This window comes from Eschrichtius robustus, chromosome X, assembly GCF_028021215.1.
Source record: "Eschrichtius robustus isolate mEscRob2 chromosome X, mEscRob2.pri, whole genome shotgun sequence".
NCBI classification, from domain to species: domain Eukaryota; kingdom Metazoa; phylum Chordata; class Mammalia; order Artiodactyla; family Eschrichtiidae; genus Eschrichtius; species Eschrichtius robustus.
Genome location: NC_090845.1, coordinates 41,670,646 through 41,685,280, shown reverse-complemented (window position 1 = coordinate 41,685,280; position 14,635 = coordinate 41,670,646). Strand labels below are relative to the sequence as shown.

Below are 14,635 nucleotides of genomic sequence, written 5' to 3'. Positions count from 1 at the left end.
GTTCTTCCTCTTCTGACTTATTTCCTGGCATAGGAGACCCAGTTGCCTTAATGACGATCTGTCAATTGAGCGTAAGCCAAATAGTCTATCTTGGGGCTTCTATGTCATTAAGCGGTCCTAGGGAAGGGCCACTGTAAGGGTTGTACAGATTGTGGACTGCACAATTCTGGGGACACCAAGCATGGAGAGGCTCTTTTCTAGTCCCTCTATCAGTGGTTGGGGTACTGGGACAAGGCTCCCAGCCTTTTCTCTGCTACTTAATCTTTTTTTCCCTACCAACACCCCACCCCAAATTTGGCTTCTTGGTCTCCAAATCAAAAGCTTGTCTCTCCCACTGTCTTTCATGTTGACTTGGGCACATTTATTGAGGATGGCCATGATTGGATCCCTCCTTTCCTTAACGCCCACCCCCCCCCCCCCACAGATACACATACGCCCCATCTGTGACAGATCCTTTGGAATTTGGTTAAGTGCAGCCCCACGCCAATGCCCAGACTGCTCTATAAACCTCTTTGTAAGGTTGCACAAACAGAGAGAAACTAAACCGTGCAGTGCAGGAGGTGCCATGCAGATTCCAAAAGTGATTGATTGTATGAAAAATTGGTTTTTGTTTATTTGTTTTTAGAACCTAGTTAATGGTCACAACCAGATGTATGATGGTCTCAGCAAGAGCTGACCATTTTGAGAAGCACACAGACCAAAATAGGGAAAGAGTTGTATTAAAATGTACAAAACACATATTTTCTGAATTAAAAATTAAACAGGAGGCACTAATAGGAGACTGGACGCTGCAGAAAACTCAGTAGTAAACCAGAGAACTATCTTTAGAAACACTCTCAAACAGAGCAAAACAAGAGATTAAAATGTTGAGAAAGAAGAGAGCGGAAATGGAGGTAGAGAGGGAACTGAACAAGTGGAGCTACGGTAATAATCAATGATAATTTGTAAAGAAAAATCCTTTTCTAAGTGAAAAAAAAAATACGTCTGGAAATTGAGAGATTTCACTCTGTTCCAAGCAAAATATGTGAAAAGGGACCACCAGATACACCTTGGTGAAAATTTAAAGGTCATATATGAGGAAAGAATCTTATAAGGAGCATCAAAGCAAAACATACACACAAAATAAAGCTTGAAAACACCACCACCACCAGCAGAACCAGTGACCTAAAAACCACAAAGATGTGGCTTCAGGTAACGCAAGGAGAAAATGGATCAAATCTTCAGTGCTTTGAGAGCAAGCAAAATGGGGAAAAGTTGTTTTTTGTACATGGAGACAATAGAAATGTTTTTAAATCTTCAAGAAAACGGACTATGATATAGTTTCTTTGATACATTACTCAAAGTGACCTATTACTTTCATAAACTACTCCAGAACATGAAGAGAAAATCAAAATTGAGAACTCAAGGAGGACATCTTATCTTGAAAGACTGGACCAGCATTGAACGCTAAGACAGGTTTCACACACACGCGCGCGCACACACACACGCACGCACACACACACACACACACACACACGGTTATACAGCTAAATTCAAGGATAAAACATTATTTCAAGAAGTGAATATTGTTAGAAAAATTGAAAAGGAAGATGACATGGTTTGTACCACAGATAAAATAGCCAAATAAAGAGAGTTGGGAAACTAAGGGCTGAATTCTTCATATTTGATCTTGAGGGTAAAATCATATTTCATGCTTACCTTTGAAAATCAGGTAGTTGTAAGTTTAAAATATTTTAGGGAAGCTTCAACTTAACCAAGATAAAATTCCAAATAGAATTGCAGAATCTAATAATCATTTCACAATGTATATGTATATCAAATCATCATGTTGTACACTTTAGATATATATAATTTTGTCATTTATCTGCCAATAAAGCTGAGTGAAAAAAGAATTCTGGGGAGTGGGACTGGAGCTTGAGGTGGGGAGGAGATCATTATATAACTTTTTATATTCTTTGAATTTGATGACATATTTTATTATTTTAAAACCTATTATTAGGAAACAAAGACAAGCATAAGGCGTAGTGTTCCTTTTTAGAAAAAAAAATTGCAGAATCTAAGAGCAAACCTAGTGTAGTCTTTATGGCAAAAGACAAGTAGCAATAGAAGGTAATGGCAACAGTACATAAAAAACTGAAAACAAAACCAGAAGACAAGGGAAGAAAAAGTCCTAGGAGAAGTCTTGACCATAAATGTGAACTCCCTGATGGCCCCTGCAGCCATTATGACACATTCTGTCTTCTTGAGGTTGGCATATGATCATCTCTCTTCTACTTTCCTGTTTAATTCCTTGAGCTCCCATGGGCCATATTATCAGGAATTCCTCTTGAGGAATGATCAATATATTCCTCCTGAGGCCTCTTCCCTTCCCCTTCCCCCTTAGTTGTCCAGGAACCCCAGGAGGGTGACTTTGTCCAAGGAGGGTCAGACCACTGTCCAACACCACTGCTGTGGCTCCTTGCTTCACAAGGCTGCTGTGGGAGACTGGTCCTGCCAGGCTGATGGATGCCACCGGGATGACCTAGCTGGCCAGAAGATCAGCGGCTAGGTTTTGCTGTTGTTTTAAGTTGGGAGAGACATGAACATGTCTATAAGCTGAAGAGAAAGGATCAATAGGGACCAAGAAATCGAAGGCATAGATGACAGACTGGATAGTTGATGGATCAGTGGGCAGTTAGGGATGAAGAAGCAGTTAAGGATGGGTCAAGGCATAGTTATGCCTTTGCCCATTCTCCACAACGGGTGGCAGAAAACCTCATCTCCAGGTTAGCAGAGAATAGAGAGGTCCTGAGATACAAACCTCCCCCATGCCCCTGCATCCACAGCTTCGCATTCCTCCCTTCTCACCTCGGTAGAAAAGGCGCCCCCTCTGCTGTCCAAAGCTAGCTTCCATGATGGCCCTGTTTCCCAGACCCTGAACAAGAAAGAGACTGGGACCCATCCTCGGCCAAGCACATCCAACCCCAGTTGACGCCTCTCAGCTCACCCTCTTGCCCTGTTTCCTCTGCCCCAGCAGCCCTTACTGGTGTGCCTACACTCACGTTGCTTCCTGAGTGCCCTGACGTCCAACTCTCTGTTCATAGTGCTCGCTTGCTTGACATCCTTCAAGAGATTCCCTTCACCTGTGGAAGAAAACCCAGATGCCCCATGTGTGCCTTTCATGATTGGGCCCCACCTGCCAACTCTCTAGCTTATCTCTTGCTTCATTTCCCTATGTTCTAGTCATCCTAAGAATCCTGACTGGGTTCAAATCTTGGCTCCACCACATACTAGCCGTGTGCCCTTGGGCAATTTGCTAGAGCTCTCTGGGCCTTAGTTCTTCATCTGTAAAATGGGGATAGTCCAAGTTCCTACTTAAAGAGTTGTCGTGAGGTTAAATGAGTTCATACATGTGAAGCAGTTAGATCGCTGTCTGGCATACACTAAGCACGTGATAAATGGTAGCTTCTGTTATTAGTACTTTGTACAGCTCCTAAGATGTACCATCCTCTTGCTCTCCTTGTATCTTTGAGAATATGGTTTTCTCCCATTCCTCCCAACCTCCTTCCCCTCCCCACCCTACTTTTCTGACTAGCAAATTGTCCTTCATCTGCAGGGTCTGTCTGCTCTATTGACACCTCGACTGTGGAGCATTCCTAGATTTCCCCCTTGATGTGTATACATGCCAGACTGGGTGAGGGGTACTTTTTCTGAGCTGGACATATCTTTATTATAGCCCTTTTTCTACTTTGTTGATTTGGCCTTTCTCTTGGTCTGTGATGAACTGTAGGGTGCAGGCATGGAGGGCTGGGAGTCAAATCTAGTCCATTCTCTTATTTTCCATCAGTTGATGTGGCCTGACATGGACTAAGTGCTCATTTAGTGTTTGTTGAATGAATGAATGAATGAATGAATAAATGAATACATAGGTAAGGGACATGTGCAGACAGAACACTATAGAAGAAATATAATTTCCAAGCAAATAAGAGATGTTCAAGTTTATTAGTAATCAAATCACTGTTGATTAAAATGAGACATCATTTTTACCTGATGAATTAGGAAACGCTTTTAAAAATGATAGTATCGGCAAGATGGGAATAAAGACACAGACCTACTAGAGAACGGACTTGAGGATATGGGGAGGGGGTGGGGTGAGATGTGACAGGGTAAGAGAGTGTCATGGCCATATATACACTACCAAACGTAAAATAGATAGCTAGTGGGAAGCAGCCGCATAGCACAGGGAGATCAGCTCGGTGCTTTGTGACCACCTAGAGGGGTGGGATGGGGAGGGTGGGAGGGAGGGAGATGCAAGAGGGAAGAGAAATGGGAACATATTGTATATGTATAACTGATTCACTTTGTTATAAAGCAGAAGCTAACAAACCATTGTAAGGCAATTATACTTCAATAAAGATGTTTAAAAAAAAAAAAAAATGATAGTATCTATTTCTGTGGCCTCTTTCTTGTTCCTGGTGGGAGGGTAAAAGCAATTTAACACCATGTGTCAAGATCCTTTAAAATGTCCTTTTCTTTTGCCCACCTAATTGTACTTCTGGGACAGTAACAGAAATAATTTTAAATACAAACAAATGTTTATGTGTAAATATGTACATTATGACATTATTTATATAAAAATTTGAGAAAAGCCCACAAAATATCCAATAATAGAAGAGTGGATTAGCATTTTAGTTTCAGAGGAATGTGTGATGATAAGAAATGTATTAGTTAAAGGAAAAAAGCAGACTATAGAATATGCTCACAACTATTAAGAAAAAAAAGACAAGTAGAGACCCATGCATAGAAAAGAGACTGTGAGGAAGTATACCAGAATGATTACTTGGTTATATTTGGATGGTGGGAGTGCGTATGGGTTTTTTTCCTGCTTTTATATATTATCCAAATTCTCTATGTTTAGAAATGTGTTCCTTTTACAATGGAGTAAAGCCAATAAACTTTATATGTTAAAGTGTGTGCTCAGAAACAATTAAGAATCTGATTATATTTTGTTTGATATGTTTTGACATGAGTAAGTCTTAAATTATGAAGTTGATTTTAAGTACTGGAGGGCACAGATCTGGTCTTGTGTTCAGCCGATTGTGTGACCAGTAAATAACCTGTGGGCTTATATGAGGTCACCCTCCATATAAGAAACCACAGTTGTCACAGGGCTTAGCATGGCCTCTAAAACATCACGTCTGGCCACCAGTGAGAAAGAGTTAAAAACAAAAAGCCAAACAAGTGAGGTTTGCTTGGAGACAAATAATCCCTGAACACAGGATGGGTGTTAATGAAAAGGAAGGTGGTAGAAAACAAATCACTTTGCTTGTAAATGAAATGCATATTCATTCTTTTCTGCCCACATGCAAGTTAAGCACCATCATCCCGGGTCCACTTGCTGGATGCAAAAATCTTGACATGATTTAAAAAACAAAAAACAAAAGAAACCTCACTGTTGTCTTAGCTTGCTTAAATGCATATTGTACCAAATTGTAGAAGAATCATAGATGAGCGTTTTAAAGGGTTTCTACAATTGTACCCCTATGAAGAATATTGCTGATATACAGCAATTACTGTTAACTGCATGAGAATATCTCATTTTGTCTGGCTACACTTAAACAACCCCAAAGTTGAGTGCACCAAGACATACTGGATTTCAAACTAAATAAATCAAAATTACCATGTACATTCCACTACATGTCAAAACAGGAAAAGCCATAGTATTTGATGTGAAATGAAGATTAGAGCAGTAACAGAGAGAAAACTAGAAGCTGCTTACATTTATTTGGAATAAGAAAACAAGCTCAATGATTTTCCATGCAGATGTACTTCTCTTTGAGAAAATACATCAAAAAATCAATTTACAAAGCAGAGAAATTTGGCAGTAATTATTATACTGTTAAAAGATTCTTTAGTTTCCGAAGAACTTATTTCAGAGTTCAGTGTGCTTGCTTGTTGTTAACAACTTGACAGATATTAGAGGAATTTAAAGCTAAGGTGTTAGGTGCCATTGCCAATTAAAAATGACCAAAATGAAGATAGAGTATCTTTATATGTAATAGAGAGTGAAAGGAGGCATCTAATTTGAATTCTAAGAATTAAGCATTTGTGCAGCATCTCAAATCTATCCATTATATAAAGGAAGGCACACCTGGAGCTTATTACTTTATCACTTCAGACTTAAATCCTGAATTTGACTATTTAAAACAAGTGTACCGTCTTCCTTTTACATTCTGTGATAAATTCCATGATTTCACTCATCAAAGACATTTCACATTTTTCCAAGATAAACTTGCCTAAAGGAAGTAACTCATCTAGTTTAATACAACATGAAACTATCTTCATTTTGGGACGATGAGAATAAAATTGATATTGTTTATTGAGCATTCATACAGTTCCAGGCACTATAGAAAGCTAAATGCTTTTCATACCTTGCAAACTTAACCCTCATTTTTCATTTATTCAGAAAACTATCTATTACAGAGTGCTTACTATGTGTCAGGGGCTATTGAATGTGTTGGGGATTCAGCAAGGAACAAAATAGACGAATAGCCCTGCCCTCTGTGGAGCTTACGTTCTAGCAGGGGAAGAAAGACGATATGCAGAATAAGAAAATAAATGAAATACTAAGTTGGCGTATGATGAGTGCCCCTGAGGAAAAGAGAGCAGAGAAGGGGCTAGGGAATGCCAGGCTTACAGGGGGAGGGGTCACACTTTTGAAAAGGATGGTTAGAGAAGGCCTCATGGAGAAGATGACACCCAAACAGATGAAGATGCCCTACAGGAAGTGAAGGACCAAACTGTGTTAACTGTCTTGGGGAAGAGCATCCCAGATAGAGGGAAGAGCAGGTGCAAAGACCCTGAAGTTGGAAATGTGCCTGCCTTGTTTGAGGAAGAACAAGGAGTGCAGTATGGTGGGTGCAGAGAGAAAGAGAGGGGACGAGGTCTGAGAGAGAAAGCAGAAGAGGGGGCACATCGTGTCGGGCCTGGTAGGCCGTCATGAGGCTTTTGGGTGCAACTTCAGGAGAGGTGGCAAGCCCTCAGAGGCTTTTGAACAGAGGCATGATGTGATCTGACTTACGTTTTCACAGGATCATCCGGGCTCCTGCGGTAACATAAAATTCTGTGAAGCAGGTGGTCTTGTCCGATTTCACAGATAAGGAACAGAGCCTCAGAAAAGTTCAAAATTTACCAGAGTTCCCATTTATTAGAGAATTTGTGGGGCTGCAATTTTAATCCAGGTCTGTGTAATTTGGAAGCTCACATTTTCCCCACTAAACCACACTGCCTCCCAATTGCAAACAGGTTGTGACCCAGGCTGGGGTAGATGAGTTTCTTATAGTCTGTGGTGACCTCTTTTTTTCTTTTTTCTCTGGAGTCCCTTGGCTTCTCTGGCGAGGCCACCATGTCACACAACTCCAGGGGACACAGTTTATGCCATAAGTCTATAAATGTTCTCCCTGGAGGTGGGCAGTACCCAGCCAACGTGGCCATATGTAACGGCTTTGTTCTCCAGTGAGATTGAAGAGCTCTGTAAATGGTTTTGAGCTATAGTTAGGCTGGTAGCAAAATCTGGTAAGACATTTGTACTGGCTCCATTTGATCTATCTTTCCATTTCTCCTTCCTCTGACACATATTCTACCAGCTGTCTCTACTACTCTCCGCAGTCTGGCAACACACTAGTCCAGCACTATGCCAGGCTAGGACGTAAGTTATGGGAAAACCTGCTCACATCCTACATTCCCTCAGGTTTTCTGTTACTTGTGGGCCTAAGCAGGTGTGCCTGGCTTCTGATTAGACAAAGTGAAACACATTTTATTTGTTGAATATCAAATTGAAGGAGATGATACAGGGTGCTATCTAACTGTCATTAAAGTTGCTGCTTGGTTTAATTTAGGCTCAACCAGATTTTCTTGTAAGCCTTAGGGCCCAAGGCTTAGACTCTTGAGCCCTTGTTTACATTGAAACTAATTTTTTTAGTTTGTTTGAAAGACATTGCTTACACTTTAACAATTCGATATGTAAGAAGATACCCCAAGATTCAGACCTTTAAAATGAAGTTTTGATTCACCATTACTTGACTGGGTGACTTTAATGGAATTATGTCTTGTAAAACTGTTTAGCATTTCATGTTTCAGAATTCTGCGTAGTTACCTCAATACCTTAGAGCAGTTTGGCTTTTTTTTTTAGTCTTATGGCTTAAATTACAAAAATGGAGAGAAAATCATGGCAGCATCCCTTATAAGATTAATTAAATATTACTGTGATGATCTGTATAAAATATTAGTGCCAGGAGCATAGTACAATGTTGAGTAAAGGCAAAGGTGATTGCCATTTGAGTCTTTAAGATGAACAATAGTAAGCACTAAAATTATGACTGCTTTTTAAAGTGCATTTTTATTTTCCTTAAATGATGGGGCAGGAAGTACCAAGATGAGACTTTGCTCTCAGATCGTATTGGAGGTTCACTCGGAAGGTTTAAGTGAAAAAGGGCTATGTCTGATGGAAGTTGGACCTTTGTTTTTGTGACCGCTGCTAGCAAAAATGGAGTATGCAGAAAACAGTTTGGTGGGTCCTCAATAAGTTAAACGTAAAATTACTATATGACCCAGTGATTCTACTCCTAGGTATAAATACCTAAAGTATTGAAAACAGGTGTTCAAACAAAAACTTGTACATGAATGTTCATAGCAGCACTATTCACAGTAACCAAAAGGGGAAAACAACCCCAGATGTCCACTGATGCATGAATAGATAAGCAAAATGTGGTACATTCGTACAATGGACTATTATTCGGCCATAAAAAGGAAGGAAGTACTGATACCTGCTGCAACATGTATGACCATGAATACATTATGCTAAGCGAGAAAAGCCAGACACAAAAGACCATACTGCGTAACTCCATTTATATGAAATATCCAGATTGGTAGTCTGCAGAGATAGAAAGCAGCTTAGTGGTGGCCAGGTGGGGAGAGGGCTGGGGGAAGGAAGAAACTGGAGTGATTGCTTCTTTGGGGTGATGGAAATATTTTGGAACAGATAGAGGTGGTGGTTGCATGACATTATGAATGCACTAAATGCCACTAATGATAGATTTTGTCTTCTGTGTATTTCACCACAGTAAAAAGAAATGGAATGTGCTACTTTTGAAAACATTCCTCATTCTTGGTGAAGCCCATTAAAGTTTGACAGGGTGGGGTGGGTCCTAAAGAAGGGACACGTGGCAAACACAGGGCAAAGGGGTTAGCAGGGCAAGGCTTGCACTGCCTGACCGGGATTGCCGGTGCCAGGACCTGGCTCGTGTGGGTGAAGCAGCAACCCCGGCCGCCACTCAGGGGCCCCTCGTGTCCTGCATGACTGAGGGCGGTTTTAAGTGTGGGGCAGCTTGTTTGGAATCCTCACATAAAGACATGGAAAGCGAGATAGCTTCAAGATGGCGGAGGAGTAAGACGTGGAGATCACCTTCCTCCCCACAAATACATCAGAAATACATCTACATGTGGAACAACAACTGCCACAGAACACCTACTGAATGCTGGCAGAAGACCTCAGACTTCCCAAAAGGCAAGAAACTCCCCATGTACCTGGGTAGGGCAAAAGAAAAAAGAAAAAACAGAGACAAAAGAATAAGGATGGGGGGGCTTCCCTGGTGGCGCAGTGGTTGAGAATCTGCCTGCCAATGCAGGGGACACGGGTTCGAGGCCTGGTCTGGGAAGATCCCACATGCCGCAGAGCAACTAGGCCCGTGAGCCACAATTACTGAGCCTGCACGTCTGGAGCCTGTGCTCCGCAACAAGAGAGGCCGCAATAATGAGAGGCCCGCGCACCGCGATGAAGAGTGGCCCCCACTTGCCGCAACTAGAGAAAGCCCTCGCACAGAAACGAAGACCCAACACAGCCATAAACAAATGAATAAAAATTAAAAAAAAAAAAAAAAGAATAGGGACGGGACCTGCACCACTGGGAGGGCGCTGTGAAGGAGGAAAAGTTTCCACACACTAGGAAGCCCCTTCACTGGCAGAGACAGGGGATGGCGGTGGGGGGGAAGCTTCGGAGCCACAAAGGAGAGCGCAGCAACAGGGGTGCAGAGGGCAAAGCCGAGAGATTACCGCACAGAGGATCAGTGCCGACCAGCACTCACCAGCCCAAGAGGCTTGTCTGCTCACCCGCCAGGGCGGGCGGGGGCTGGGAGCTGAGGCTCGGGCTTCGGAGGTCGGATCCCAGGGAGAGGACTGGGGTTGGCGGCGTGAACACAGCCTGAAGGGCGCTAGTGCGCCACAGCTAGCCGGGAGGGAGTCCGGGAAAAAGTCTGGACCTGCCTAAGAGGCAAGAGGCCATTGTTTCGGGGTGTGCAAGGAGAGGGGTTTCACAGCACTGCCTAAAGGAGCTCCAGAGACGGGCGCAAGCCGTGGCTATCAGCACGGACACCAGAGACGGGCATGAGACACTAAGGCTGCTGCAGCCACCAAGAGGCCTGTGTGCAAACACAGGTCACTATCCACACCTCCCCTCCGGGGAGCCTGTGCAGCCCACCACTGCCAGGGTCCCATGATCCAGGGACAACTTCCCTGCGAGAGCGCCTCAGGCTGTTGCAACGTTACGCCGGCCTCTGCCGCTGCAGGCTTGCCCCGCATTCTGTACCCCTCCTTCCCCCCGGCCTGAGTGAGCCAGAGCCCCCAGATCAGCTGCTCCTTTAACCCAGGTGATCTACAAGCAGAGGCGGGGCCAAATCCAAAGCTGAACCCCAGGAGCTGCGTGAACAAAGAAGAGAAAAGGAAATCTCTCCATGCAGCCTCAGGAGCAGCGGATTAAATCTCCACAGTCAACTTGATGTACCCTGCGTCTGTGGAATACCTGAATAGACAACGAATCATCCCAAAATTGAGGCGGTGGACTTTGGGAGCAACTGTAGACTTGGGGTTTGCTTTCTGCATCTAATTTGTTTCTGGTTTTATGCTTATCTTAGTTTAGTATTTAGAGCTTATTATCATTGGTAGATTTGATTGCTGATTTGGTTGTTCTCTTCCTTTTGTTTTTTAATATATATATATTTTTTTTTCCTTTTTCTCCTTTTGTGAGTATGTATGTGTATGCTTCTTTGTGTGATTTTGTCTGTATACCTTTGCTTTTACCATCTGTCCTAGGGTTCTGTCTGTCGGTTTTTTTGTTTTTCTGGGGTTTTTTTTTTTTTTACAGATCATTGAAATTACTTTATTATTTATAACACTTCTAAGACTTAAACAAATTATTATTTTATAGTTATTCATTCAGCAAGAAGAAAACGGGTACAGGATCTTTCAGTAACGAAGCTGGAACATTGTAAAAGTAAATACAGCATTTGACAAGGAAGATGACATAAGTCTGTCCCGTCATTTGATGTAGAAACAAATGCTGCTTAACAAGGTTAAGTCTCTGGTACTATTTATCTCTGATAACACTTCTTGGAAGTCTTGTGCCTTAACAAAATGCTGTGTGATGACAGGTTATAATATAATCCCAAGATTAAAGCTATTTTTCTTATACTTATCTATTTCCATAATGTATTTTTTTTTAATTTATTTTTTATACAGCAGGTTCTTATTAGTCATCCATTTTATACCCATCAGTGTATACATGTCAATCCCACTCGCCCAATTCATCACACCGTGACCCCCACCCCCCGCTGTTTTTTTAAAAGTATAGTTTTTAGCTCTTGTTGTCATTGGTGGACTTGTTTTTTGGTTTGGTTGCTCTCTCTTTCTTTTTTTTATTACTTTTATAATTTTTCATTTTTAATAATATTTTTTAATTGTTTATTTTAATAACTTTATTTTAGTTTAGTTTACTTCTTTCTTTCTTTCTCTCTTTCTTTCTCTCTTTCTTTCTTTCTTTCTCTCTTTCTTTCTTTCTCTCTCTCTTTCTTTCTTTCTTTCCCTCCCTTTTCTTCTGAGCTGGTGGCTGACAGAGTCTTGGTACTCCAGCCAGGCGTCAGGCCTGAGCCTCTGAGGGGGTAAGAGCCGAGCTCAGGACACTGGTCCACCAAAGACCTCCTGGCCCCACGTAATATCAAACGGCGAAAGCTCTCTCAGAGATCTCCATGTCAACGCTACGACCCAGCTCCACTCAACGTCCAGCAAGCTACAGTGCTGGACACCCTATGCCAAACAACTAGCAAGACAGGGACACAACCCTGCCCATTAGCAGAGAGGCTGCATAAAATCATAATAAGTTCACAGACACCCCAAAACACACCACCGGACGCGGTCCTGCCCACCAGAAAGACAAGATCCAGCCTCATCCACCAGAACTCAGGCACCAGTCGCCTCCACCAGGAAGCCTACACAACCCACTGAACCAACCTTACCCACTGGGGGCAGACACCAAAAACAACGGGAACTACGAACCTGCAGCCTGCGAAAAGGAGATCCCAAACACAGTAAGTTAAGCAAAAGGAGAAGACAGAGAAATACACAGCAGATGAAGGAGCAAGGTAAAAACCCACCAGACCAAACACCTGAAGAAGAACTAGGCAGTCTACCTGAAAAAGAATTCAGAGTAATGATAGTAAAGATGATGCAAAATCTTGGAAATAGAATAGAGAAAATACAAGAAACATTTAACAAGGACCTAGAACAACTAAAGAGCAAACAATGATGAACAACAAAATAAATGAAATTAAAAATTCTCTAGAAGGAATCAATAGTAGAATAACTGAGACAGAAGAACGGATAAGTGACCTGGAAGATAAAATAGTGGAAATAACTACTGCACAGCAGAATAAACAAAAAAGAATGAAAAGAATTGAGGACCGTCTCAGAGACCTCTGGGACAACATTAAACACACCAACATCCAAATTATAGGTGGCCCAGAAGAAGGAGAGAAAAAGACAGGGACTGAGAAAATATTTGAAGAGATTACAGTTGAAAACTTCCCTAATATGGGAATGGAAATAGTCAATCAAGTCCAGGAAACACAGAGAGTCCCATACAGGATAAATCCAAGGAGAAACATGCCAAGACACATATTAACCAAACTATCAAAAATTAAATACAAAGAAAAAATATTAAAATCAGCAAGGTAAAAGTAACAAATAACATACAAGGGAATCCCCATAAGGTTAACAGCTGATCTTTCAGCAGGCACTCTGCAAGCCAGAAGGGAGTGGCAGGACATATTTAAAGTGATGAAAGAGAAGAACCTACAACCAAGATTGGTCTACCCAGCAAGGACCTCATTCAGATTCGACAGAGAAATTAAAACCTTTACAGACAAGCAAAAGCTAAGAGAATTCAGCACCACCAAACCAGCTTTACAACAAATGCTAAAGGAACTTCTCTAGGCAGGAAACACAAGAGAAGGAAAAGACCTACAATAACAAACCCAAAACAATTAAGAAAATGGTAATAGGAACACACATATCAATAAATACCTTAAAGGTAAATGGATTAAATGCTCCAACCAAAAGACACAGACTGGCTGAATGGATACAAAAACAAGACCTGTATACACGCTGTCTACAAGAGACCCACTTCAGACCGAGGGACACATACAGACTGAAAGTGAGGGGATGGAAAAAGATATTCCACGCAAATGGAAATCAAAAGAAAGCTGGAGTAGCAATTCTCATATCAGACAAAATAGACATTAAAACAAAGACTATTACAAGAGACAAAGAAGGATACTACATAATGATCAAGGGATCAATCCAAGAAGAAGATATAACAATTGTAAATATTTATGCACCCAACATAGGAGCACCTCAATACTTAAGGCAAATGCTAACAGCCATAAAAGGGGAAATCAACAGTAACAAAATCATAGAAGGGGACTTTAACACCCCACTTTCACCAATGGACAAATCATCCAAAATGAAAATAAATAAGGAAACACAAGCTTTAGATGATACATTAAACAAGATGGACTTAATTGATATTTATAGGACATTCCATCCAAAACAACAGAATACACTTTCTTGTCAAGTGTTCATGGAACATTCTCCAGGATAGATCGTATCTTGGGTCACAAACCAAGCCTTGGTAAATTTAAGAAAATTGAAATCGTATAAAGTATCTTTTCTGACCACAATGCTATGAGACTAGATATCAATTACAGGAAAAAATCTGTAAAAAATACAAACACATGGAGGCTAAACAAAACACTACTAAATAACCAAGAGATCAGTGAAGAAATCAAAGAGGAAATCAAAAAATACCTAGAAACAAATGACAATGAAAACACGACAACCCAAAACCTATGGGATGCAGCAAAAGCAGTTGTGAGAGGGAAGTTTATAGCCATACAATCCTACCTCAAGAAACAAGAAACATCTCAAATAAACAACCTAACCTTACAGCTAAAGCAATTAGAGAAAGAAGAACAAAAAACCCCCAAAGTTAGCAGAAGGAAAGAAATCATAAAGATCAGATCAGAAATAAATGAAAGAGAAATGAAGGAAACAGTAGCTAAGATCAATAAAACTAAAAGCTGGTTCTTTGAGAAGATAAATGAAATTGATAAACCATTAACCAGACTCATCAAGAAAAAAAGGGAGAAGACTCAAATCAACGGAATTAGAAATGAAAAAGAAGTAACAACTGACACTGCAGAAATACAAAGGATCATGAGAGATTACTACAAGCAACTATATGCCAATAAAATGGACTACCTGGAAGAAA

The 14,635-nt window shown here is 41.2% G+C and overlaps 1 protein-coding gene across 1 annotated transcript in view; it reads left to right on the top strand.

The window, feature by feature from the left end:
• EFHC2 (EF-hand domain containing 2) overlaps positions 1-14,635 on the top strand; it is a 153,369-nt gene that overhangs the window by 102,315 nt on the left and 36,419 nt on the right. The window contains 2 exon segments of the mRNA XM_068533696.1: positions 3,914-3,919; positions 10,961-10,973. Coding sequence (XP_068389797.1) covers positions 3,914-3,919; positions 10,961-10,973 — 19 coding nt within the window.